The sequence below is a fragment of the Schistocerca cancellata genome, chromosome 10 (genome assembly GCF_023864275.1).
Source record: "Schistocerca cancellata isolate TAMUIC-IGC-003103 chromosome 10, iqSchCanc2.1, whole genome shotgun sequence".
Classification (NCBI taxonomy): Eukaryota; Metazoa; Arthropoda; class Insecta; order Orthoptera; family Acrididae; genus Schistocerca; species Schistocerca cancellata.
Window position 1 is genome coordinate 88,125,532 of NC_064635.1, and position 27,887 is coordinate 88,153,418.

General features: G+C 41.2%; 1 protein-coding gene across 2 annotated transcripts in view; it reads right to left on the reverse strand.

Moving 5' to 3' along the window:
* LOC126106662 (acyl-CoA:lysophosphatidylglycerol acyltransferase 1-like) overlaps positions 1–27,887 on the reverse strand; it is a 67,450-nt gene that overhangs the window by 31,933 nt on the left and 7,630 nt on the right. For both annotated transcript variants that reach the window (XM_049913027.1, XM_049913028.1), the window contains exons 4-5: positions 2,063–2,277; positions 1,420–1,556 (exon numbers count right to left, since the gene is read on the reverse strand). In XM_049913027.1, coding sequence (XP_049768984.1) covers positions 1,420–1,556; positions 2,063–2,277 — 352 coding nt within the window. The remainder of the gene's footprint in view (positions 1–1,419; positions 1,557–2,062; positions 2,278–27,887) is intronic.

Genomic DNA, 27,887 nt, shown 5'->3' on the forward strand with positions numbered 1-27,887 from the left:
ATGAGGGTGGATCAAATATAAACCAGCAATTTTTTATAAAATTATTTAAGGTTAAAAAAAATCACACATGCAAACTTATTTTCCTATATAGTCTCCTGAACAGGAAACGTGTTTTTCTCTGTAGATACACAGTTTCTTGATCCCATTTTTGTAAAATGAACGTGGCTGTGACACCAGCCAGCTGTGCACAAATACTTTGACAGGAGTGTTGTCGCCATATCATGTGTCCTCTGACTGCTTCCTTTAGAGCCCAAATACATTAAAATCACAGGATGACAAGTTCAGACTGTAGCAAGGATGTTCTAGCGTGCTCCAGAACTATTCCTGATTTTTTTGTCGAGTATGGCCAGCTATGTAGTATGTGGTGTTGTCACAAAGCACTAGTTATTGGTTGTTCAGTCGGTATCTAGTGTACTTTTAATAGGTACAAGATATCTGCTGCTGGGAAGTTCTTGTTTCTGTTTAGTTCAAAAGAGTAACAGTCTGTTATATTCTGATTTAAACTGGATAACCATTCATTTATCCACAAATAGCTTACCAGTCTGTTCTTCCATAATTTTTTTAATTAGCACAGCAAATCCAGCTTGCACTCATTGACAGAGTTCTACCCCATTATATATTTTAGTGTAATTTCATGTATCACAAGTTCCATTCGTTTTCTTCTTGGTCTCTCTAATGACTGCTGTATCATCTCTTCTCCTATTATTTTTTGTAATTCCCCTTCTTTTATGGATACACTTTTGACTTTCATGTTATTAAGTTTATCTGTCCCACTGTACTGAAGTCCTCGTCCGTTTTCTTTCTGACATGCATGTTTTTGTCTGCCTTTTTCTTTTATGTAGCTTGCCAATAATATTTTTGAATTCATCTTGGCGCATTACAAAGGTATAATAGGATAGTGCAACTCCAAATTTATGGCCTTCCAACCTGGCTGATTCTCTTGTAAGGGTTTACTCCCCTCAGGAAGTAGCCTCTTTTACACTGCTTCACCACTTAGAGCAGCCCTACCCACTATTTTGTGGGGAACACTTCATACAGCTCCTCTGCCAAGGCCTACCCAGCTCAGGTGACCCTGCACACAGCTAAGCCACAGCCGGCACAGCCCTCAGCCTCACAGAAGCTCGCATTTCTCACATCCAGCATAGAAAGTGCTTTCATTAAGGACGTGTCCTCTGGCAAGACCCTGAGATTTATTTGCACTCTATAAAACCTGTGATGACGAAGAAGCAGTCTCTTACTTCCACGTTAAATGTAGTTAACTACAAAATACGATGTATTTATTCTATTTCATTGATACCACTACCAGCAGCAGCAGCACAAATTATATTTGGAACAGGGTTAATATAGGTTTCTGATTCTCATGGCACAATAAAACTTTTAAAATAGATCTCTGTATTTACCATTATTTTTTTCACTAACCTCTGGCTCGTTTCTCTGCGTTTCCGCAGAAAGCCTCCTTCTGGGAAGAGAACCATCCACTTGCGGCCACGTGGAATGTACGACTCATACAAATGCCGCCTCAGCCCCTCCAGTGACTCCAACCGCTTCTCCTTTCCCTAAAGAGAAATTTCTGTTAAGTTAACAGATTACTTGATGTGCTCTATCCACACAGTTTTGGGATTAACTTCATTATCAATACAAGTTAAAAAATCCTTAAGAGTGCAACACAGAAAATAACCTTGTTAAATGGTCTTTCATATATGGCATCAAACATGCACTCGTGCCTAAGTAAACAAATTCCAAAAACATGATTCATCCAAAATAAATGAATTGCAATTAACAGTAATTTCACTGCTTCTTTTTGAGCCTGCTGGTTTCAGGGAAAATTTCACAAGCATTTTTACCTATTGTGCATATGTAATCTTCATAAAATTATGTACTGGAAGTTATTAATGTGTTTCATCACTATTTTCTACCACAAATGCCAAGAGTTTCATTACCAGCCTTATAAAGAAATCTCTCTCTCTCTCTCTCTCTCTCTCTCTCTCTCTCTCTCTCTCTCTCTCTCTAGAATCTAAGTTTTCTGCAATAAAAGCCATGCAATATCTCTCCCTCCACTTACAGAAACAATAAAGAAATCCTGATGAATGATGGAGACTATACCAAAATTGGTATATTTGAAGATACGATCCATTATCCACATGAGGTTTGGCAGGACATTTGGTTTAGCATTAAACGTTGCCATAAGCAAAGGCACATCAGCAGTCGACTGGTGATTTGCTATCACCAACGTCCGTTCCTCGAGGCACGTCTGGATATCGTCACCTTGCTCCACAACTGGAAAGTAAAAGTAAATACTGCATAAGCATAAAAAAAAGCTTTACTGATTAAAACATAGATTTTTCTTCATTTCCTGGAATATGTCATTTAATGTCTTTCTAGTGAGCATTCCATTTTTACAACTGTTTTGTGAAAGGGGGCTATAAATGCACAATCTGATTTACTTTAAACGATTTTGACCCATCAGATCCTGCCTAGAGATTGATTGCACACTGCTGAAAAATTATTCCTATTTGGAAGAAATGGACAACTGCATGTAGCATTCATCCTCTGAGTGTTCTATAGACACAATTATTTATGTACAGTGTGTTTCAGAATTCATGTTACACACTTCAAGAGGTTGTAGAGGGGACTTAATAGATCAAGTTTTAGATAGGGAATCCATGTCTGGAAATGTCATCCAACTACACTAAAGAATGTCAACGTTACAGCCACCGGCACCTGTAAATACATGTATATAGAGGATAATTCCATGATTATGTTTCAGATTTTGAAGGGTGATGGAGAAGGTATCAATTTGAAGTAAGAAACAAACAAGTTTAAAGTTCTAAGCTAAAACCATTCTGATATCTCTGACAGTGGAGTACATATACTGGTACTGTTGTTGCTAAGATTGTAGGGAAGGCTGATGGTAGTATGGTCCAAAACAAGAAAAAAATATCTAGTAAACATGGGCTCTAAAATACATAAGTTAAGAGCTATGAGCTGTTCAGTAGAGGAGATGTATTTTACAGTAGTGAAGATGAATAGTGCTCATAGCTCCACAGGTACGCATTTTATAGCCCATGTTTGCCAGACTTTTGTCCTTGTTTTGGTCCGTACTACTGCCTCTGACAGCTGAGTACTCTACAATCCTAGCAACAAAAATACTAATACATATATGTGTTCCACTGTCAGAGGTATCACAACGGTTTTTGCTTATAACTTTCAACTCTGTTTGTTTCCAGTACAGGGACCCTTACCTCAAATTTAAACACTCATCCTTCTCCATGACCTCAAAAGGTTTGTAATATCAAGGTATCACCCTGTATATACACACATTTACAGGCACCAGCACCTATAACTATTTACACTCTGTGGTTCCTACGTAAGACTTGGTCTACAAAGTCCCCTCTACAATCTCCAGAGTTTTGTAACTTGAATTTTGAAATATCCTGTAGATAAGAGTTATACTTTGTACGAGACAATGGCTCGGTGCGTGTATCAAAATATGTGGTATATATGGCCATATCTTTTGATAATATCGACTTAGAAGCGTATATCTTTTACAGTGGAAAGGGACTATAGATCTTATTATGTGATATAAATTTCAGCTTGATAACTCTAACTGTTCCTGTGAAAAAGGGGTCTTAACAGACAGACAGACATACGGATGGAAGGCAGGCAGACAGGCAACAAATGGAAAAGTATGTGATATAATCACGAATTAAAAATTTTTGGATTTTTTTCCTTTACTTGTACTGTGAGACCTTGGTTCTTGTGAAATTTCATCATTCTAGATCAGCAGGTAGTACCATATAGGTTTTGACGAGTTGATTTGTGAGTATCAAAATATGCAACACAAATGGCTGCACCTTTTGATGGCACTGACTTACAAGTTGACATTTTTTACGCACCCCACGGAACTGTAGACATTAGCAAATACGATAAATTTCAACCTGGTCCCTCTACCTGTTCTTGGGGGAAAGAAAAGGTCTTATCATTTGGTCAGATTGACAGACAGAAAGGGCAGATGTATAACGAAGTGATCTCTTAAGGATTCCATTTCCACCAATAAATGAGGTACAGAACTCTAAAAATGTCAAGTTTATAAAGTTTTTTGCAGGCTTCATAACTGCATTATAAATAAATAAATAAATGTGTCTGCAGTTGCAATATTATGAGAAAGAAAGTTGCCACTCACCATATAGTGGAGACGCTGAGTCGCAGATAGGCACAACAAAAAGATTTTCACACTTAAAGCTTTTGGCCTACGGCCTTTGTCAACAATAGACTCATAAATGCGCGCGCGTGCAATAAATGAGATACAGAACTCTAAAAATGTCAAGTTTATAAAGTTTTTTGCAGGCTTCGTAACTGCATTATAAATAAATAAATAAATGTATCTGCAGTTGCAATATTATGAGAAGGAAAGTTGCCACTCACCATATATATTGCGCGCGCGACTGCAGTCTCAGGCAACTGTAACCATACTACATAAATACTGGATTAACAGTGTGTGTGTGTGTGTGTGTGTGTGTGTGTGTGTGTGTGAGAGAGAGAGAGAGAGAGAGAGAGAGAGAGAGAGAGAGAGTTGTGTGTCTATTGTTAACAAAGGCCATTGGCTGACAGCACTAAGTGTGAAAACCTTTTTGTTGTGCCTATCTGTGACTCACCATCTCTGCTATATGGTGAGTGACAACTTTCCTTCTCATAATATTGTTACATTCCATCCTGGATTTTCCACTGTTTGATTGTATCTGCAGGTGATTTTATCAAATGAGCAAAGCAACACAAGGGATTACTTTTAATTATGATAGTTTATTCATTAAAAGACAACTCTGTTGTTAGTAGTTATCTCAGCAACGCTAACTGACAGCCAAATTCGCAACAGCTGACTCAAAATGTCCCTCACAATTCTTGAATAACTAATAAAACTGTGAATTAATTTCCCCTCAAAAACTCTCATGTCCCTCTATGACCTCACATACGGAATAATTCTACGTCACAATTCGAATTTTAATTGCAAAATAACATAAGACCCAACATTTGCAATATGCGCCTGGCCACGTGCCACTCAGAAATCACCTCGAACACAAACTTATGTAAATTACAATATTTTGGTCTTAAAAGGACCAGCAATTCAGAGTGTACATTAGTCTTTTGAATGTACCTCTTCTGTATTATGGTCATACCACTTCCATATTATGCCCATACCACAACTGTTATATGGATCTGTATTATCAGTGGAATTATCCTTTAACAAACACGTGAAATGCCCACTATGGTTTGAGAAGGAATGTTAATGTTCAAGACACAGTCACCACTAAGAAACTGTACACAACTATGACAGAAACCCGAATAAATAATAAACACAAACTTCATAATATGTGTCCTCAAGGCAGAGCACACACACCCAGTTCTTTACAATCTCATCCCCCAAGTCCTGACACCCGAGTCCGGCTTACTATGTTTTCCCCCACTATTTCTATTAGTTTGCTTCCCACTATGCTGCTCCATTCTAGCGACACACATTACATTATAAATTAACATTAAATCTTTTGAATCAGTCAGCCAACATTAACGTAAGGAGTTTCATAAAAACTGAGCTCAAATGTGGATCAAAACGATATCAAACTTAATACACCATCCATCTATAAAAAGTTCAAAAACTGCTTTTATTCCTGGAGTGTAAGTGAAATCAGAGCTGTGACTATCGTGGAACTTGAACTAACAACTATAAACAACAGATGTGCATTTGACTAGTCAGCTGTGAGTAAGGACTGTTAAATAGTGTTGTGTCACAAATCAAAGTGGCGCAAAATCTCTAAATCTAGTGTTCAACACAGTCTACAGAATGTTTTGAAGAAGAGAAAAGTGTTTGCAAAGTCTGTCCTGCTCACCTCAACTCCCAAGCAAAAACAAGTGAACACATGCTGCAACTTGCTTGAAATGCAAAACATAGACAATTCTTTTCTGAAAAAATTCAACAATAGTGACTTGGCTCGGTCATATCAATACGGACCTACCATGAAATGACAAGGTGAAGAAATTCACATGAAGGTCAAAACATTGATGACATAAGTAACATTCAAGCAAATGTGAGATGTGAGTCAAACAACATCCAAAAGAATGGCTTTTCTGACAGTTTCACATGGTCATATGAACGTCCTGTGCATTGTACTCAGACGGAAATACTACGTAGAACACCTAAAGCACTAAAACCACCATCTTAATGTTCCTCTAATTTTTATTAATCCAATCTCTGAACTTTCTGAATTGACAGGGTATATCTAAATGAACTGCTTCTCATGAAGCATTACGTTAATGTGAATATTCATCTGGGAAAATCAGCACATTTTAATATTAAGTAAGGATGAGGAAATTTAGAATTAAGGTGACCAAGTTTTGCACGCTGTGGTGGGCGCATTCAATGTTTGTAAGTTTGCTATTGAGTAAATACTATCAGAATCCCTGATAATGAACAGAACCCCTAGATACAGGTGTATGCCTTACTGAATCAGCTTTCCTGTGGCTTGCTACGGTCAGCTGCCACAACCCACTCAAGCCTTTAAGCACCTTCTTGACTGCTTGAAACTGCACACCAGAACACATTCAGTACAACAGCAGTCCTTTCCATCTTACATACAGGAATTACTTTTGTCACATTTACACACAAACATCCTGTCTTGTATTTCAAAAGGAAACTGACATCAAAATTTTATAAGCCGGGCTGATGTGAGAGATAGTCATAAACATACGGCTCACAATTTTAGACGAACTGTTGGTAACAGGTAGGTTTTTTAAATTAAAATACAGAACATTTTATTTCGGTTGTTCCAGTGTGATACATGTACCTTTGTGAACTTATCATTTTTGAGAATGCATGCTGTTAAAGTGTGATTACCTGTAAATACCACATTAATGCAATAAATGCTCAAAATGATGTCCGTCAACCTCAGTGCATTTGGCAAGACATGTAACAACATTCCTCTCAACAGCGAGTAGTTCACCTTCTGCAACGTTCGCACATGCATTGACAATGCGCTGACGCATGTTGTCGGGCGTTATTGGTGGATCACAACAGCAAATATCCTTCAACTTTCACCACAGAAAGAAATCCGAGGACGTCAGATCTGGTGAATGTGTAGGCCATGGTATGGTGCATCGACGACCAACCCACCTGTCACAAAATATGCTATTCAATACCGCTTCAACAGCAGACGAGCTATGTGCCGGACATCCATCATGTTGGAAGTATATCACCATTCTGTCATGCAGTGAAACGTCTTGTAGTAACATCGGTACAACATTATGTAGGAAATCAGCATACACTGCACTATTTAGATTGCCATCGGTAAAATGGGGGCCAGCTATCCTTCCTCCCATAATGCCGCACCAGACATTAAACCGTCAAGGTTGCAGATGTTCCACTTGTCGCAGCCATCGTAGATTTTCCGTTGCCCAATAGTGCATATTATGCCAGTTTACGTTACGGCTGTTGGTGAATGACGCTTCGTCGCTAAATAGAACGTGTGCAAAAAAATCTGTCATCGTCCCGTAATTTCTCTTGTGCCCAGTGACAGAACTGTATACGACGTTCAAAGTCGTCACCATGCAATTCCTGGTGCATAGAAATATGGTACGAGTGCAATCGATGTTGATGTAGCATTCTCAACACTGTCGTTTTTGAGATTCCCGATTCTTTCGCAATTTGTCTGCTACTGATGTGTGGATTAGCTACGACAGCAGCTAAAACACCTACTTGGGCATCATGATTTGTTTCAGGTCATGGTTGACGTTTCACATGTGGCTGAACAGTTCTTGTTTCCTTAAATAACGTAACTATCCGGTGAACGGTCCGGCACTTGGATGATGTTGTCCAAGATACCGAGCAGCACACATAGAACATGCCTGCTGGGCATTTTGATCACAACAGCCTTACATCAACACGATATCGATCTTTTCCGCAATTGGTAAATGGTCCATTTTAACATGGGTAATGTATCACGAAGCAAATACCGTCTGCACTGGGGGAATGTTACGTGATACCACGTACTTATACGTTTGTGACTATTACAGCGCCATCTATGACAAAGCGAAAAAAGTGGTCCAACTAAAACATTCATATTTCTTTATGTACTATAGGAATATGTAATAAAAATGGGGGTTCCTATTAAAAAAAAAAACCAGTTGATATCCGTTTGACCTATGGCAGCGCCATCTGGTTTCCCCCTTCAAGCTAGACGAGTTTCGCTCTTTGTACTTTTTTCGTTTGATGCTTATTTCGTGAGATATTTGGACCACCCTGTACTTACAGGGTGTTTCAAAAATGACCGGTATATATGAAACGGCAATAAAAACTAAACGAGCAGCGATAGAAATACACCGTTTGTTGCAATATGCTTGGGACAACAGTACATTTTCAGGCAGACAATCTTTCGAAATTACAGTAGTTACAATTTTCAACAACAGATGGCGCTGCGGTCTGGGAAACTCTATAGTACGATATTTTCCACATATCCACCATGCGTAGCAATAATATGGCGTAGTCTCTGAATGAAATTACCCGAAACCTTTGACAACGTGTCTGGCGGAATGGCTTCACATGCAGATGAGATGTACTGCTTCAGCTGTTCAATTGTTTCTCGATTCTGGCGGTACACCTGGTCTTTCAAGTGTCCCCACAGAAAGAAGTCACAGGGGTTCATGTCTGGCGAATACGGAGGCCAATCCACGCCGCCTCCTGTATGTTTCGGATAGCCCAAAGCAATCACACGATCATCGAAATATTCATTCAGGAAATTAAAGACGTCGGCCGTGCGATGTGGCCGGGCACCATCTTGCATAAACCACGAGGTGTTCGCAGTGTCGTCTAAGGCAGTTTGTACCGCCACAAATTCACGAAGAATTTCCAGATAGTGTGATGCAGTAATCGTTTCGGATCTGAAAAATGGGCCAATGATTCCTTTGGAAGAAATGGCGGCCCAGACCAGTACCTTTTGAGGATGCAGGGACGATGGGACTGCAACATGGGGCTTTTCGGTTCCCCATATGCGCCAGTTCTGTTTATTGACGAAGCCGTCCAGGTAAAAATATGCTTCGTCAGTAAACCAAATGCTGCCCACATGCATATCGCCGTCATCAATCCTGTGCACTATATCATTAGCGAATGTCTCTTGTGCAGCAATGGTAGCAGCGCTGAGGGGTTGCCGCATTTGAATTTTGTATGGATAGAGGTGTAAACTCTGGCGCATGAGACGATATGTGGACGTTGGCGTCATTTGGACCGCAGCTGCAACACGGCGAACGGAAACCCGAGGCCGCTGTTGGATCACCTGCTGCACTAGCTGTGCGTTGCCCTCTGTGGTTGCCGTATGCGGTCGCCCTACCTTTCCAGCACGTTCATCCGTCACGTTCCCAGTCCGTTGAAATTTTTCAAACAGATCCTTTATTGTATCGCTTTTCGGTCCTTTGGTTACATTAAACCTCCGTTGAAAACTTCGTCTTGTTGCAACAACACTGAGTTCTAGGCGGTGGAATTCCAACACCAGAAAAATCCTCTGTTCTAAGGAATAAACCATGTTGTCTACAGCACACTTGCACGTTGTGAACAGCACACGCTTACAGCAGAAAGACGACATACAGAATGGCGCACCCACAGACTGCGTTGTCTTCTATATCTTTCACATCACTTGCAGCGCCATCTGTTGTTGAAAATTGTAACTACTGTAATTTCGAAAGTTTGTCCGCCAGAAAATGTACTCTTGTCCCAAGCATATTGCAACAAACGGTGTATTGCTATCGCTGCTCGTTTAGTTTTTATTGCCGTTTCAAATATACCGGTCATTTTTGAAACACCCTGTAAAAGGCACATGAAGCAGAGAGAGGAACAACTAACTTGTGTTAAATATGTTATCTGCAACTGAGTTAGCATAAACCATATAAACTCTAACCCATTTAAATGATTTTTGAAGTAATTCAAAAATTAATTTCAGTTTAGGCTATATATAGAAAAAGACACAAGATGGATTGTGAGTAGTTGTACAGTACTGTTCATAGCAGCACGTAATGCTCCATATGTGGGTCTCTGCAGAAATATACTTAAAAGTAGGAGAAACAGAAAGTAGTGAGAAAGAGTAAAACAAGGTACTTTCTTTGCAAGTCATTCTCACTTCCATATTTTGAGCTCACTGCTGCTACATGCAACAAAGGAAGCTATGGGAAAAAGTCATGCTATGGTGCCACTGTTGTTAACATGACTATCAGCACAGATAGACTGCTGTGCAATCAAATTCCCCATATTGCTCATCGCTAAAACATAATGTGGAATATAGTGTAGACAGTACATCCTACATTGTTTCTTAAGTCCGAGTTGTTAGCTAAGCATGTACAACATTACACTCTCTAAGAAGATTCTTGGCAAGTTGGCCAAAGGGACTATTTGACTCAACAGAAATAAAATGAAGTCTACCAATGTTGACCAATTTCTGACTGCTGCTATCGTGAACTGACAGAAGACAATTTTCAGTGCATCTATATCTACAGGAGCAGAAATGCTTCATGTAATTGATTATGGAACCAAATTAATGATATGAATATAATAGAAGGAAACATTCCACGTGGGAAAAATATATCTAAAAACAAAGAGTTACCTTGGGGGGAAAAAAGGACGGGTATACACAAACACACACACACACACACACATCCATCCACACACATACAGACACAAGCAGACATTAGTACTGATGTGTGGATGGATATGTGTGTGTGTGTGCGCGCGAGTGTATACCCGTCCTTTTTTCCCCCTAAGGTAAGTCTTTCCGCTCCCGGGATTGGAATGACCCCTTACCCTCTCGCTTAAAACCCAAATTCTTTCGTCTTTCCCTCTCCTTCCCTCTTTCCTGACGAGGCAACCGTTGGTTGCGAAAGCTAGAATTTTGTGTGTATGTTTGTGTGTCTACCGACGTGCCAGCGCTTTCGTTTGGTAAGTCAAATCATCTTTGTTTTTAGATATGATTATGGAACCATGTTGATATGTTGGAGCCATTACACACAGAGTTGTTTGTTGTCTAAAGTTGGTAGCAATTGGAAAGGAATCAGTACTAAATATCAGCGTTCAATTGCAATCGAAGCAGCTATTCCCACCAGTTACCTATCAAGCGTCTTCTTACAGTGTGAATATACCACTATTACCAACAAATGACACACTAAGCAATAAAATAAAGCTTCCTTTGCTGAAGATATTGTTTCAAGCTCACTTACAGCCTTTCAAAAACGATTAACGATGATAAGAAGTATATTTCACAGTCAGGTCACGAGTAAACAATGAGATCTATTGCAACACCCATCCCAGCTCTCACTGGCCTGTATAAATGGCTACACAAAGCATAAAAAGTGGCTAATTACATTTAGTTGCAAAAATAGAGCAAAACAATTGACAGCAAGTTCTAAACTATGATTTTTTCTGCAAGCTCAGGAAAATTAAAACTTTTGAGCAGTATCAACAATATTGCAAATGCTATGGACTATACATTATACAAAATGTGTGTATTAATGTTTCAGAATATACGTACTACCTTACAGGCAGCTGATGATTTTGCACAAAAGCCCTGTTGTGACTGAAACATGCACAACTTACAGTATAACACAAAAATGTTTTTCAGAAACCAGTACAATGATGTCCATCTAAAACTGAAGAGATTCTACACAATGGGCCTACACCCAACAACGGTGGGTGCGAGAAATTGACAGAAAAATGCTTGGGGGCTCTGATTCAGCACTGTTCTGCAGGAGTTCGCATCGACCTCATATTTAAGTCGACACACGAGTGCTCCTGGTAACGTGTTTCCAAGTTACTGCTATGTTAGTGACAACTTGTGAACAGTGACCATGAGAGCCATGGAAATGGAGGCACCCCAGCGCATCACAACAAGACTGCCAGCCAGAAGAAAAAAGTGAATGACCATTCAAAACATTTTCATGCAAACATCAGTCCTGCTTCCAAAGTGACATCACCTCTTACTAAGTTTTCTCTTCTTCCACAGGATGACCACAGCATTTACGGAAAGACTACGTAACATCAGTATGGCCTTATTGTAAAGTTGTTTTTGTAATGCGATTTAGCCTGAAGATGAGGTATTACCTCGAAACATGTCGCTAAATAAATCAGTAATACAATAGTTGACAAAGTTTGTGACTGGTAGCAGTAATTTAAAAAAAAAACCTTTACATATGATATGACGAGTATGATAAGTGAAAAAAATTGAGATGGGACATAACACAGTTTTATCTCAATTTACTGAATAGTTACAAAATCAACATTTCTTAAGTAATAATTTGATAAAATACTGTATTGTAAGCAAAATGTATTGCTGGTATTTGTATTCATTCACACCCAAAAATACATATCAGATTTGATTCCATTGGGAATTGGGGTACTCAGCGACTGCACAAGGTAGGTGCTATTTATAGTGACTAGTCCTATAGCAGTTTGGTTCTACTGCAGACCTAGACTTCAGCTACCTTATAGCTAATGTCAGTGCGTTAAGAATATTTAACACAGACCAATTATGCAGAGCCTAAATCAATATTTCACCGCAAAAATGTAATTATATTGCTTTGTACCAGTGCAGAGACTATTACAACGAGTAGCAGAGGCCTATGTGACTATGAAGTGCATGTGACTTATGACCCGGCAACACTGAACTAACAGCCACCAGCCAGTATGACTGACCAGGGCTACTGTAACCATCACTGCTTAGCCATCAAGATTCTCAAAAAAGTATGGATTAATGGTGCCAAATGAAACCATGCAAACCACGCAGCCACACGTTCACGCTGCCGACATTGAGCACCTCCACTGTGTAGTGTTCAGCATCTGAAATTCTATTTATTAACATCACCGTCTAGATGAAAATGGGCCTCACCCAACATCGCTATGTTGTTTCACATCTGCTAAATGTTCTAAGCACAATGCAAAGCCTCATTGGCCAACTTTAATTTGTTTATTGAGCTTCTGTAAAGCCTGAAATTTTTTTTATGGATGGTACTGCAGGTTATCACAGATAATGATCTGACACTATCAGGGCCAAGGCACATCTGACAACAGAAGGGTGAGGACTTTCCTTCTTTGCACAAGATGCAGTAGTCCTGAATCGTCGCACCCACCGTACTGTCCTCCAACGATTTTGGACTTTATCATGTTGTTTTAACTCAAAATGGTGAGGAACAAGTTGTTGAGCAGTGATGGGGACACATATTATCTTGAAATATGCCTCAATGGTGAATGCTCAATGCTCTGAACTCTACAAGGGCATATTTACAAATGACCACCCTTCCTCAATGCAGTAAACGAATTATTCTTTCACGCAGACAAAACAGTGACACCATAATACGTGATTGAAACCCTACTGTCCATTCTATCAGACCCCATATGAAGATTTCTGTGGACAGCAATGTCTAGTTGACTATTCAATTACTTAACAAAATGTGATTGTGGAACTCAGCAATGAGTAAACCTTCTAACGAATGGAAATGTCAATTAACAAATATTTAATCATAATTTTTAATAACATTAACATATATTTATTGTAATCAATCATCAAAATTCACTCTAGTCATTGCTGAGTGTCATGACCCCAGAAACCAAGAATATCCAACATGGACAGTTAACAGATTATCTCAATTTGGTCCATCCACCTCCTCACTGTACCCCTTCCCCCAGTGTCACGCACTCTTATCTTTCCCACTGTGATATATATATATTTTACTCATTTTCTCTGCCTCTTCTCACAACATGCCCAAATAATTGGAGAATTTTTTAATTTAACCCAAGAAGAAAGGTGATATAAAGTTGCTTAATAATGGGCACATTTATTCTTCTTGTTTGGTCCATTTTATGTGCAGCATTCTCTGCCAGCACCAAAGCTTGAAGGCATCAGTGCTCTGCCTTTCTCTGGCCTTGAGGGTCCATGTCTCACAACCGTAAAAGAAGGCTAACCGAATCTTTTTACTGTACATTGTCACTTTGTTCTGATATATCTTGGCGAGCTATTAAGTTGCTTAATAATGGGCACATTTATTCTTCTTGTTTGGTCCATTTTATGTGCAGCATTCTCTGCCAGCACCAAAGCTTGAAGGCATCAGTGCTCTGCCTTTCTCTGGCCTTGAGGGTCCATGTCTCACAACCGTAAAAGAAGGCTAGCCGAATCTTTTTACTGTACATTGTCACTTTGTTCTGATATATCTTGGCGAGCTGCTTGGTAGCTATTTTCCCTAGTGTGATCCACTTTTTCCTCTCATCTTCACAACTTCCTGTGTCGCAAATAGCTGACTCGGGATACGGGACAGAATGCACAATATTCAGCTCCTTTAATCTACCTGTGATTTAGACATGTGCTCATCAATCAATTATTACAAGTTTCGACTTTCTGAGATTGATGTCTAATCAATACAGTAGACTAACATCCTTTAATTTTGTTATTAGTTGAGCAAGTTCATCTTTGCTGCTGGCTAAAAGCACAGTGAAAATCCCAAATCCAACATGAGAGAAGCCTTTAGTCCTACCACTGACAGCTTTCACAATTACTAATTAGTAATAACACAAAAATGCAAGTGTTCACAACAAATTAAAATTTTGTATAAAAATGTGAAACATTAAACATAAAATAAAGCTTGTGTCTGTGTATATGCGGATGGATATGTGTGTGTGCGAGTGTATACCTGTCCTTTTTTCCCCCCTAAGGTAAGTCTTTCCGCTCCCGGGATTGGAATGACTCCTTACCCTCTCCCTTAAAACCCATATCCTTTTGTCTTTCCTTCTCCTTCCCTCTTTCCTGACGAGGCAACCGTTGGTTGCGAAAGCTAGAATTTTGGGTGTATGTTTGTGTTTGTTTGTGTGTCTATCGACCTGCCAGCGCTTTTGTTTGGTAAGTCTCATCATCTTTCTTTTTAAATATATTTTTCCCACGTGGAATGTTTCCCTCTATTATATTCATACTTTTTATTTTTCTAGAGACAGAACAGTATTATTGATGTACATAATCTTTTTATTTAATAATAAGGCACTTCACATGCCTGTATCAAATTTTAATTTATTTCCACATGTTTAGTAACTAAACAAAATTTTTATCAACAAATTACCATTCAATATTTGCAGGCTTTATATGAATGATTTTCATATTTTTATCTTGTTGGTACATATGTTCTTGATGAATGTTTGCATATTCAGCTGTTTTGAAAACTAAGTTTACTGCCGACAGTTGAAAAGGTAATATGAGTTTTCAAGTGACCGGTAAATGCTTACTTTCTAAAAAGATGGATCAAAGAATCTGCATTAAATGTTGCTTGAAAAATGGAATAAACTTCAGCACCACATTCAAACTGTTGACTGTAGCTTTTGGCGAATCTACTATGATTAAGACAAGAGTTTAAGAGTTGTAAAAATGTTTCATAGAGGGTCAAGAAGATGTTTAAGATGACGACCACCCTGGATGCTCTAGCACATCAATTACTGACAACATTTAGATTAGATTAGTACTTGTTCCATAGATCATGAATACGACACTTCGTAATGATGTGGAACGTGTCAGGTTAATAAAAGGTGTCTATACAAGATATTACATTACACAAAATATTACATGACACTTAATATTTTTTTTTTTGTGGGGGGGGGGGGGGGGGTTGGGAAATTACCCACTTACTATATCCAAAAATTCATCTAATGAATAGAAGGAGTTGCCATTAAGAAATTCTTTTAATTTCCTTTTAAATGCTATATGGCTATCTGTCAGACTTTTGATGCTATTAGGTAAGTGACCAAAGACTTTTGTGGCAGCATAATTAACCCCCTTATGAGCTAAAGTTAGATTTAATCTTGACGAGTGAAGATCATCCTTACTGCTAGTGTTGTAGCCATGTACACTGCTATTACTTTTGAATTCGTTTGGATTGTTAATAACAAATTTCATAAGTGAATATATATATATATTGTGAGGCTACAGTGAAGATCTCTAGTTCTTTAAACAAGTGTCTGCAGGATGATCATGGATGAGCTCCAACAATTATTCTGATTACACGCTTTTGTGCAATGAACACACTTTTACTCAGTGATGAGTTACCCCGGAATATGATGCCATACGAAAGCAGAGAATGAAAATAGGCGTGATAAGCTAATTTACTCAGATGTATATTGCCAAAATTTGCAATGATCCTAATAGCATAAGTAGCTGAACTCAAACGTTTCAGCAGATCCTCAGTGTGTTTTTTTCCAGTTCAACCCCTTATCAATGCATACACCTAGAAATTTTGAATATTCTACCTTAGCTACCGATTTCTGATCGAAGTCTGTATTTATTAATGGTGTCATTCCATTTACTGCATGGAACTGTATATACTGTGTTTTGTCAAAGTTTAATGAGAACCCATTTGCAGAGAACCACTTACTGATTTTCTGAAAAACATCATTTACAATTTCACCAGTTAATTCTTGACTGTTGGGTGTGATAGCTATACTTGTATCATCGGCAAAAAGTACCAGCTTTGCATCTTTGTGAATATAGAATGGCAAGTCATTAATATATGTTAAGAACAGCAGAGAACCCAAGACCGAACCTTGCGGCACCCCATTCTTGATTGTTCCCCAGTTTGAGAAATCACCAGTTTTTTGCATATTATGTGAACTGTTTATTTCAACTTTCTGCACTCTTCCAGTTAGATATGATTTAAACCATTTGAGCACTGTCCCATTCATACCACAGTACTTGAGCTTATCTAGAAGTATTCCATGATTTACACAATCAAAAGCCTTTGATAGATCACAAAAAATCCCAACGGGTGACTTCCGGTTACTCAGAGCACTTAATATTTCATTAGTGAAAGTACAGATAGCATTTTCCGTTGAAAAAACCTTCTGGAAACCAAACTGACATTTTGTTAAAATTTTATTTTTACAAAGGTTTGAAGCTACTCTATAATACATTGATTTTGGATAAGGCAGGCAGAAGAGAGATTGGGCGCTAGTTGTTGACATCTGACGTATCCCCTTTTTTATGCAGTGGTTTAACAATGGCATACTTCAGTCTATCTGGGAAAATACCCACTTCAGAGAGCTATTACATATGTGGCTAAGAATCCCACTTATTTCTTGGGAACAGGCTTTTATTATCCTGCTGGAAATGCCATTAATTCCATGTGAGCTTTTATTTTTGGGAGAGTTTATTATCTTCCTAATTTCAGAAGGAGAGGTGGGTGGAATTTCAATTGTATCAAATGGTGTGGGTAAGGCCTCTTCCATTAAATGCCTTGCTTCTTCTAATGAACATTTAGATCCTATTTTGTCTACAACATTTAAAAAATAATTATTCAAAATATTTTCGACTTCCAGCTTGTTGCTTATCAAGTTTCCATTCTCTTTGATAGTGATGCCGTCATCCTGTACTCTTGGTTGCCCTGTCTCCCTTGTAATAATATTCCAAATTGTTTTGATTTTGTTATCAGAGGTATTAATCTCAGACATGATGCACATGCTTCTAGACTTTTTAATAAACTTTCTTAATGTAGCACAGTAGTTTTTATAATATTTTGCTGTTTCTGGGTCATTACTCTTTCTTGTTGTTAGATACAGTTCCATTTTGTGGTTACAAGATATTTTTATTCCTTTAGTAAGCCAAGGTTTTTCGCATGGTTTCTTATAATTATATTTAACTACTTTCTTGGGGAAACAGTTTTCAAATTCTCTTAGGAATGTATCACAAAATAAGTTATATTTTAAATTAGCATCGGGTTCCTTGTACACCTCATCCCAGTCTAACTGCTGAAGATTTTCTCTGAAACATCTAATTGTTGAGTCATTAATTGAACGCACAGCTTTGGAGGGTAGTTTTGAATTACTGAATGGAGCTATGTCATATACTGTAACTAGCTGAGCACCATGATCAGAAAGGCCATTCTCAACAGGACAAGAATTTATGTTTTTAAACTTATCTTGTTCTACAAAAGTGTTATCTATCAATGTGCTCCTGTCCTTTACTACCCGAGTAGGAAAATTAATGACAGATGTCAAATTGAAAGTACCGAGCAAGCCTTTCAGGTCATTCTTCCTGTTACACTCTTTAAGTGAATCAACATTGAAGTCCCCACAAATAATAATTTGCTTTCCCCTATCTGACTGATAGCACAACAAGGCATCCAAGTTTTCCAGGAATAAATGAAAGTTTCCTGAAGGGGGGCCTATATACTGTTACAATTATAAAAGAGCCCTCCTTCAGTTTAAGTTGACAGGCACATGCTTCTATATGTTGCTCTAGACAAAACTTTTTTGTATCTGAGCTTTCTACACAGTGATAACTTTTGACATATATGGCAACTCCTCCTCCCACCTTATCCTCTCTACTCATATGTGCAGCTAGTTTATAACCACTGATATTTACCTTTTCCATATCAGACACAATGTGATGCTCAGACAGGCATATTACATTATCAGATTCAATGTCATCTAAACAAACCAGGAGCTCATTTACTTTATTCTTCAATCCCGGAATATTTTGGTGAAAAATGGTAACATTAGTTTTTACTTTACTTTTGTGAGAATCTACTTTTTTCTTTAATCCACCAATATTTTGGTTAAATGTGGTGATTATTATTTACTTTCCTGTTGTGAGAATTTTGTGAGTTTTGGACCTCTTTAGCACCTGCCTGCCTGAACTTCTCATTGGCCACTGATATTAGTCTAAAAAAGAGGTACATCCACGAGTACTAGTGTCCCACCTTATGGATTTCGCTAACAACCCTGCCAGTTTACCCTTCCCTTTCCTATTGGGATGTAGGCCATGCCTTGTGAAATCCCCCCTATCAATAGCCTAGACAGGAACCAATCCAATGTCTGACAGAGTGGCTGCCCTACACAACTGATCCAACTCCATATTTACCCTCCTGACAGAGCGGTTCAACTGGGGCTGATCATGCCACACGAAAGCAGGCACCAGCCCAACACTGGTATGGGTCATTACCGAGGCTATTTTCACCACAACGGGTACGAAGTAAAGAAAATGGTTCTTGAAAATTGCCGAATCACCATTAGAGATGTAGCTGGTGATGCTGACATATCCTTTGGCTCATGTCAAGCATTCTTTTGGAAGCTTTGGGTGTGAAACACATAGCAGCACAGTTTTGTTACGAAAGTGTTGAATTTCGATCAAAAGTGACGTCATGCAGACATTCCTTAGGAATTGATGAATGAAGTAGACAATGATCCAGAACTTCCAAAGAAGGTTATAACGGGTAACAAAACTTGAGTATACGGATATGATGTTGAAACCAAGGCTCAATCATCCCAAATGAAACTGCCTGAAGAGCCAAGATCAAACGAAATTCGACAAGTTTGATCACATATGAACATTCTTCTCACTGTGTTCTTCAATTACAAGTGATAGTGCATCACAAGTTCCTGCCTTATAATCATATGGTCAATAAGAAATATTAAATGGAAGCTATGCGCCATTTGCATGAAGCAATCCTAAGAAAACTATGACTGTGGCAAAGCCATTTTTATAGTGCCAATGTTTTCATGTGATGAGAGGGTGAATTATTGGAGATTTTGGACCATCATTTCAACTAAATGGCTGGTAAGAATTAGCATATCTTTATTTATATTACTGTTACATGCCCTAATGAACGGCAGAACGAGTGAAAAACTGAAGTGGGTAAATTAATGGTTGGGATAAATAATATAATACAACAGAATGAATTTTCATGTAACACGAGTCACTTTAATGTAATTTTTATACCAAGAGAGATATTAGAATTACCTTTATCTTGTTCAGTAATTTACTTCTTAGTGTGAATGTATAAAAGTATATTACTAAAAATTTCCCATTTTCAACCAATATTGTAAACACAGGAAATTAAATGTGTAACCTGAGTCACGTAATCCGAGTCACAGTTGTATTATTTTAAGGTTAGAAGAAGAGGATGCCCTTAGTAGCAGCAGAAAGACAGAGTAGGAGGGAAAAGTTAAAGAGTGAAGGAAAATATGAAGAATTTAAGAAGAAGCGTCTGGAAGAAGCTAAAAAAATGCCAGCAGTAGCAGAAACAAAAGTTTCTACAGTTGAGTCAACATAAGCAAGGACTGTTGTTAGAAGAAAGAAGAGCTAAAAATAGGAAGACAGATAGAAAACATTGGCAACATAAGATGTGAGACCAACAACCTAGTAAAGCGAATTTGTCACCGTATAAGACACTTAGTGGTCTGGAAAAACCCATGGCTTGAGTGCTGCAATTGGTTACATTAGCAAGGTACTGTCAACTATATCGGAAAATATGAAGGTACTTTCAATCTGGTCCATCAATCTGGTCAGATGGACCAGCCTCCTAATTTAAAAACAAATATATTACTGCTGCTGTACCTCAATTTCAGTCATTTCATAATTTGGAAACTTATTGGAACTTATTTGCTACATCCCATGGTAAAGGAGCCGTAGATTGAATTGGTGCAGTTGCCGAACGGCTAGTGGGGAACGCAGTAAAAAAGGAAAAAATCACAGTAGGTGATGCATCAACTTTCGCTCAGGTAGCTGCAAGTACCACAACTACGCAGGTCTTTCATGTGTCTGTTAATGCAATTCAAGGAATCAATGTGAAACTTAACCTGGCTTAAATATTTTCTTCAGCACCATCAGTACCAAACACAAAAAGCATTCACTGCTTTCACTACAAGAAAGGAGTGCTACAAACATATCTGCTGTCTCCAAAGAATTTTGCTGCTGCAGATCATCATACTGACGAAACTATAGAAAGCGTGAAAACTGGAGACTGGTACAAAGTAGAATATGACAGTAAATTCAGTTCTGGAGAAGTACATGCAGTTTTTGGAAATTCTTACTTAATCAGCGCAATGGAGTGTGCTGGTCAATATTGGAAATGGCCTGTAAAATGTGATGAAATTATAAAGAAAATTAATACACTTGATGTTGTCAATGCAAGAGGATATTTTCATTTCTCTGACTTAATTGAATTTACACCAGATGCTCTTATAATTTCTCACAGTGTTTGAAAAATGAAATGTTAATGTTAAGTTTGTCTTATTTGGCACATAGTGTCATATTTTCATTTCTCTGCTTGCAGGAAAAAGTTTTTCCAACAACAAGTAGCAAGTAACATTGAGTCACATGTCTTTTTCAATATATTATAGTATTTGTCATGGTATAAATTTTTTAGAAATCTGTACCTCTGTCATTTGAATGCCAACCTAATACGCATTTTCTGTGATAAAAACCAGATCCATACTCCTAAAAGTCTGCGGACACTTTTGACCCAAAATGCACATTAGGAATAGGATGTCCCAAATTTTAACACGAGTAACAACATAAATTACATTCTTGTTCTTTAATTTTAATACTATTCCCTGCTTAAATAACACTAAGATCTTTGCCTGAATGACACAATTTACAATGATAATATAAAAAAAAGAAAATATGGGTTAAAAAAAACCATTATGTTGCCTCAGCCATCATATTCACTGCACATGGACCACTGCATCTTCTTTCTAGTACCAACACTGAAGAAAATCGTGAAAGGACGTAGTTTTGCCACAACTGATGAGATAAAAACAGAATTTCTGAAAGAGCTGAACACCATAACAAAGAGAGTGTTCCAGAAGTGCTTCCAAGACTGGAAAAAAGCACTCGCAGAAGTGTATTACATCTGAGGAGGATTACTCTTTTTTTTTTGTTTTGTGGTTTTAGGGCGCAAAACTTCTATGGTCATTAGCGCCCAGCCCGTGACTTAAGACAGTAAAAAACCGAAATTGAAAACCAGCAGCAATGGGAACAAAGTCAGAAAATTGGAGAAACTAAAAATAGAAGAAAGCTTAAAAATCTGCTACAGAAAGGGGGTGGTTGTCCCCAAAAAAAGCTTCAAATGACTGACATCATTTCACTGTCACTAATAAACTGGAGAACGCGGTCGGCTGAGCGCGTGTCATCTGCTAAAATCGACGATAAATCAGGCGATAGCTGTAGACGGGAGCGTAACGGATTAAAATAGGGGCATTCAATTAAAAGGTGTCTTACCGTCCACAGCTGAGAGCAGTGGGGACAGAGTGGGGGAGGATCGCCGCTTAAAAGATGTCGATGGCTAAAACGACAGTGCCCTATCCGGAGTCTAGCTAAAATTACCTCCTCCCGACGACGCGTTCGGGAGGAAGAGGTCCAAGCGCAAGGAAGGGCTTTCACTTCCCGCAATTTATTACGGGGAAGTGCCGACCAATGCGCATGCCATAAATGAGCAACTTGGCGACATAAACCGCTCCGTATATCGGTGAAGGGAAGCGACTGAATAGCTGGCCGAGAAAGAGAGACTGCAGCCTTGGCCGCTAGATCGGCCGCCTCATTCCCACAGATACCAGCGTGTCCCGGGAGCCAGAGGAACGCCACCGAGACGCCCCCCAGGTGGAGCAAGCGCAGACAGTCCTGAATCCGGTGGACCAGAGGGTGCACAGGGTAAAGAGCTTGGAGACTGAGGAGAGAGCTGAGAGAATCTGAGCAGATAACGTACTGTATCCGCTGATGGCGGCGGATGTAGTGGACAGCCTGGAGAACAGCGTAAAGCTCCGCAGTATAAACCGAACATTGGTCGGGAAGCCGAAAGCGATTTGGGGTGTCGCCAACAATATAGGCACTCCCTACACCTAACGATGTTTTCGAGCCGTCGTTGTAAATAAATGTGGCGTCCGTCATTTGTGCACATAGAGCAGCAAATGCCCGACGATAAATAAGTGTAGGGGTACCATCCTTGGGAAATTGACAAAGGTCACGGAGCAGGCAGATCCGGGGACGGAGCCAAGGCGGTGCTGTACCCCAAGTTGTCAAGAAGGTTTTAGGAAAGCGGCAGGAAAGAGAATGGAGCAGTTGACGGAAGCGGACTCCCGGGGGTAGTAGGGAGGAGGAGCGGCCTGCATACCCTACATCAAAGGAGGCGTCGAAAAACAGGTCGTGGGCCGGATTAGCAGGCATGGAAGACAGATGGCTAGCATAACGACTCAGGAGGACTGCTCGCCGATTGGACAGCGGAGGTTCAGCAGTCTCAGCATAAAGGCTTTCCACAGGGCTAGTGTAAAAAGCTCCAGACACTAAACGTAATCCACGGTGGTGGATAGAATCGAGACGCCGAAGAATAGACGGCCGAGCAGAGGAGTAGACTATGCTTCCATAATCCAATTTCGAGCGCACTAAGGCGCGATAGAGGCGGAGAAGGACCACTCTGTCCGCTCCCCAGGAGGTACCATTCAGGACACGGAGGGTGTTAAGCGATCGCAGACAGCGAGCCGAAAGATAGGAAACGTGGGAGGACCAGCATAGTTTTCTGTCAAACATAAGACCCAAGAATTTAGCGACGTCTGAAAACGGAAGGTTGACAGGACCTAGATGTAAGGAGGGCGGAAGAAACTCCTTACGTTGCCAAAAATTGACACAAACGGTCTTACTGGGTGAGAAACGGAAGCCAGTTTCGATGCTCCACGAGTGGAGGCGATCGAGACATCCTTGAAGACGTCGTTCAAGAAGGCTGGTCCGTTGAGCGCTGTAGTAGATCGCAAAATCGTCCACAAAGAGGGAGCCCGAGACATCATGAGGGAGACAATCCATAATTGGATTTATGGCGATGGCAAACAGTACAACACTCAGCACGGAACCCTGGGGTACCCCGTTTTCTTGGGAGAAAGTACGGGAGAGAGTAGTGTTCACCCGCACCCTAAATGTGCGCTCTGCCATAAAGTCGCGAAGAAAAAGGGGCAGCCGGCCTCGAAAGCCCCAAGAGAACAGTGTGCGAAGGATGCCTGTCCTCCAACAGGTATCGTATGCTCTCTCCAGATCAAAAAATATTGCTACCGTTTGGCGTTTCCGGAGAAAATTGTTCATGATGTAAGTGGAGAGAGCAACAAGATGGTCAACTGCAGAACGATGCTTTCGGAATCCGCATTGGGCAGGTGTTAAAAGACTGCGGGATTCCAGCCACCAAGCTAAACGGTAATTCACCATACGCTCCAAAACCTTACAGACACTACTCGTGAGAGAAATGGGACGATAGCTAGAGGGGAGATGTTTGTCCTTTCCAGGTTTCGGAACGGGAACGACAATAGCTTCCCGCCACCGTCTGGGAAAGGTACTGTCAGTCCAAATTCGATTATAAAGGCGAAGGAGGTAACGCAGACTATGGGTTGATAAATGCAGCAACATCTGGACATGGATTCCATCCGGTCCTGGGGCGGAGGAGCGAGAAGAAGAGAGGGCATGTTGGAGTTCCCGCATGGAGAAAACAGTATTGTAGCTTTCGTGATTTGGAGAGGAGAAAGCAAGATGTCGCACTTCTGCTGCACGTTTCTTCGGGAGAAACGCTGGCGGGTAATTTGAAGAGCTCGAAATCTCAGCAAAGTGCTGACCCAATGAGTTACAAATTGCGACGGGGTCCACTAAGGTATCATGCGCGACAGTGAGCCCAGAGACCGGGGAGAAACTAGGCGCGCCTGAGAACCGTCGAAGCCGACTCCAAACTTCCGAGGAGGGAGTGAAGGTGTTAAATGAGCTAATAAAGAATTTCCAGCTTGCCTTCTTGCTATCGCGGATGACGCGACGGCATCGCGCACGGAGCTGCTTATAGCGGATACAGTTGGCCAAAGTAGGATGGTGACGGAAATTGCGTAGAGCACGTCGCCGCTCACGTAGTGCGTCACGGCATGCCTCGTTCCACCAAGGAACTGGGGGGCGCCGGGGCAATTCGGAGGTGCGTGGTATTGAACGTTCCGCAGCTGTAAGAATAACGTCGGTAATATGTGTGACCTCATCGTCGACGCTGGGAAAGCGACGGTCATCGAATGTCGCGAGAGACGAAAAAAGTGTCCAATCGGCTTGGGCAAATTTCCAGCGTCGCGAGCGCATATATGGCAGTGGAGACTGCAGTCTAAGGACACATGGAAAGTGGTCACTCGAGTGTGTATCATCAAGGGCGAACCATTCGAAGCGCCGAGCTAGCGGAACAGTACCGACCGCAAGGTCCAAATGAGATAAATTTGTCGTGGAGGCAGACAAAAATGTGGGGACCCCAGTGTTGAGGCAAACTAGATCCGCTTGGTGGAAGACGTCTAGCAATAGAGAGCCACGTGGACAAGGATGAGGAGATCCCCAAAGCGGGTGGTGGGCATTGTAGTCCCCAACCAGCAAATAGGGGGGTGGAAGCTGACCAAGAAGATGAAGGAGATCAGCTCGTGCCATTGGTGTGGATGATGGAATGTATACAGTACAAAGAGAGAACGTGTATCCAGAAAGGGAAAGACGGATGGCGACAGCTTGGAAGGAACTGTTTAAGGGGATTGGGTGATAATGGAGAGTATCATGGAGAAGAATCATGAGTCCTCCATGGGCTGGAGTGCCTTCAACAGAGGGGAGGTCATATCGGACGGACTGAAAGTGAGGGAGAACAAAGCGGTCATGGGGACGCAGCTTTGTTTCCTGAAGACAGAAGATGACCGGCGAGTAGGAGCGTAAGAGGACCGACAATTCATCCCGATTGGCTCGAATGCCGCGGATATTCCAGTGGATAATGGACATGGGGTGAAAAGAAAATGGAGGAATGTGACCAAAGTTGCTGTCAACTCAAAGACTGCTCGGAGCTAGCAACCGACAGCATGGAATGGCATTCAGCCGAAGGCAGAACATCCTGATCCATAGGTTGGTCAGGAGCAGTCCCTGCCACCAGCGATCGGCCGGTTGACCGGCCACCAGCAGTGCGCCTCGGCGACACAGAAGATGGCCGAGGGCGATTTCCGCCAGGTGGTGCTGTAGAGGGGGCACGCCTTGGCGGAGAAGGAGAGGAACTGGGTTTCTTTGTAGCCTTCTTGGAAGAATGTTGTTAAGATGAAGAAGGAACCGATGGTTGTGAAGTTGCGGTACGTAAAAACTCTTCACGAGTATGCTCTTTTTTCGAAGACTTGGCGTCCGACTTTTGGGCTCGAGATGTAGCAGAACCCGACGAAGGGTGAGCAATAGAGTGGGCAGGCGAAAGTGGTGAGGTTGAACGAGCGATCTTTGCGCTGGCCGATCTGACGACCGTGGTACTAAAGGTGAGGTCGCAAGTCTGCGTGGCCGCCTCCTTTGTTGGCCGAGGAGAAGCAAGGACAGTGCTGTATTTTCCTGTCTGAGGCACGTTGGGCTTGCGACTGGCGAATAATTTTCGAGCAGCAAAGGTCGACACCTTTTCCTTCACCCTTATTTCCTGGATGAGCTTCTCGTCCTTAAAAACGGGGCAATCTCGAGAGGAAGCAGCGTGGTCACCCATACAGTTGATGCAGCGAGGGGATGGAGGTGGACAAGCACCCTCATGGGCATCCTTGCCACACGTAACACATTTGGCTGGATTGGAACAGGACTGGCTGGTGTGATTGAACCGCTGACATCGATAGCAACGCGTAGGGTTTGGGACGTAAGGGCGAACGGAAATTATCTCATAGCCTGCTTTGATTTTCGATGGGAGTTGAACTGTGTCAAATGTCAAGAAGACAGTGCGGGTTGGAATGATGTTCGTGTCAACCCGTTTCATTACTCTATGAACTGCCGTTACGCCCTGGTCAGACAGATAGTGCTGAATTTCTTCATCAGACAATCTATCGAGGGAGCGTGTATAAACGACTCCACGCGAGGAATTTAAGGTACGGTGCGGTTCCACCCGGACAGGGAAGGTGTGGAGCAGGGAAGTATGCAGCAATTTTTGTGCCTGGAGGGCACTGTGTGTTTCTAACAACAGGGTGCCATTCCGTAATCTGGAACAAGACTTTACAGGACCTGCTATTGCGTCGACACCTTTCTGAATAATGAAAGGGTTGACCGTGGAGAAGTCGTGACCTTCATCAGACCGAGAAACAACAAGGAACTGTGGCAACGATGGAAGAATCGTCTGTGGCTGAGACTCAGTATACTTACGTTTGTGAGCAGACTTAGTGGAAGGTGAGGAAACCATTGCGGAAGAATCCCCCATGATTACCGGCGTCTCCGATGGCGCGCTCCTCCCTTGTGGGGGCCCTCTCTGAGGGCACTCCCGCCTTAGGTGATTGTTCACACCTCAGGTCACACCTCCCGACAACCGGACGGAGGGACCAATCGGCATTTTCGGAAGGTATCAGCTCGGGTAATCACCCCTCCCTGGGCCTGGCCGTTACCAGGGGGTACGTACGTGTCCTACCTGTCTACCCGGGGCGGGGAATTACGCATTACCCCGTCACCGGCTACGCACGAAGGGCGTGGGTCGGCCTTCAGACACGCACAGGGAGGAAGAAAGAGAAAGGGAAAGGAAGGAAGAGAGGTCTCAAACGCTGCAGCGGAGAAAAGGGAAAGAGAAGAGGTAAGGAAAAGAGAAGGACAAAGGAAGGAAGAAGACTGAGAAGGACAAAGGAAGGAAGAAGACTGAGAAGGACAAAGGAAGGAAGAAGACATAAAAGCAAGGAAGGCAAAGAATGCAGTACATTTACGAGCGTCCGTCTCTGGACGTAGGCACAAACCATACTCCCAGATGGGGAGAAAGGGAAGGAAAGAGCCAGAGGTGAGGGGAGGAGGGGCGAAGATAGGGATGGGGAAGGATGCGGAATGGGGAGGTATGCAGCCCGGAAAGGAAGGAAGGCCACATTAGCTCGGGGTCCCGTGCTCGCTATGCACGTATCCACAAAAGAGTTGTGGACCCCCTGGGGGGGGGGGGGGGGGGGGGAGGATTACTCTGAAGTGGACAAAGTTGATGTAGTTCAATAAATACAGATTTTCAAATAAACACAAAAATTCCTGTTACTTTCTGATCACACCTCATATTGCACAAGCCACCATATGCTGCACAGCAGGTGGTGCCTCATACCAATACCACCCATTTGCTTG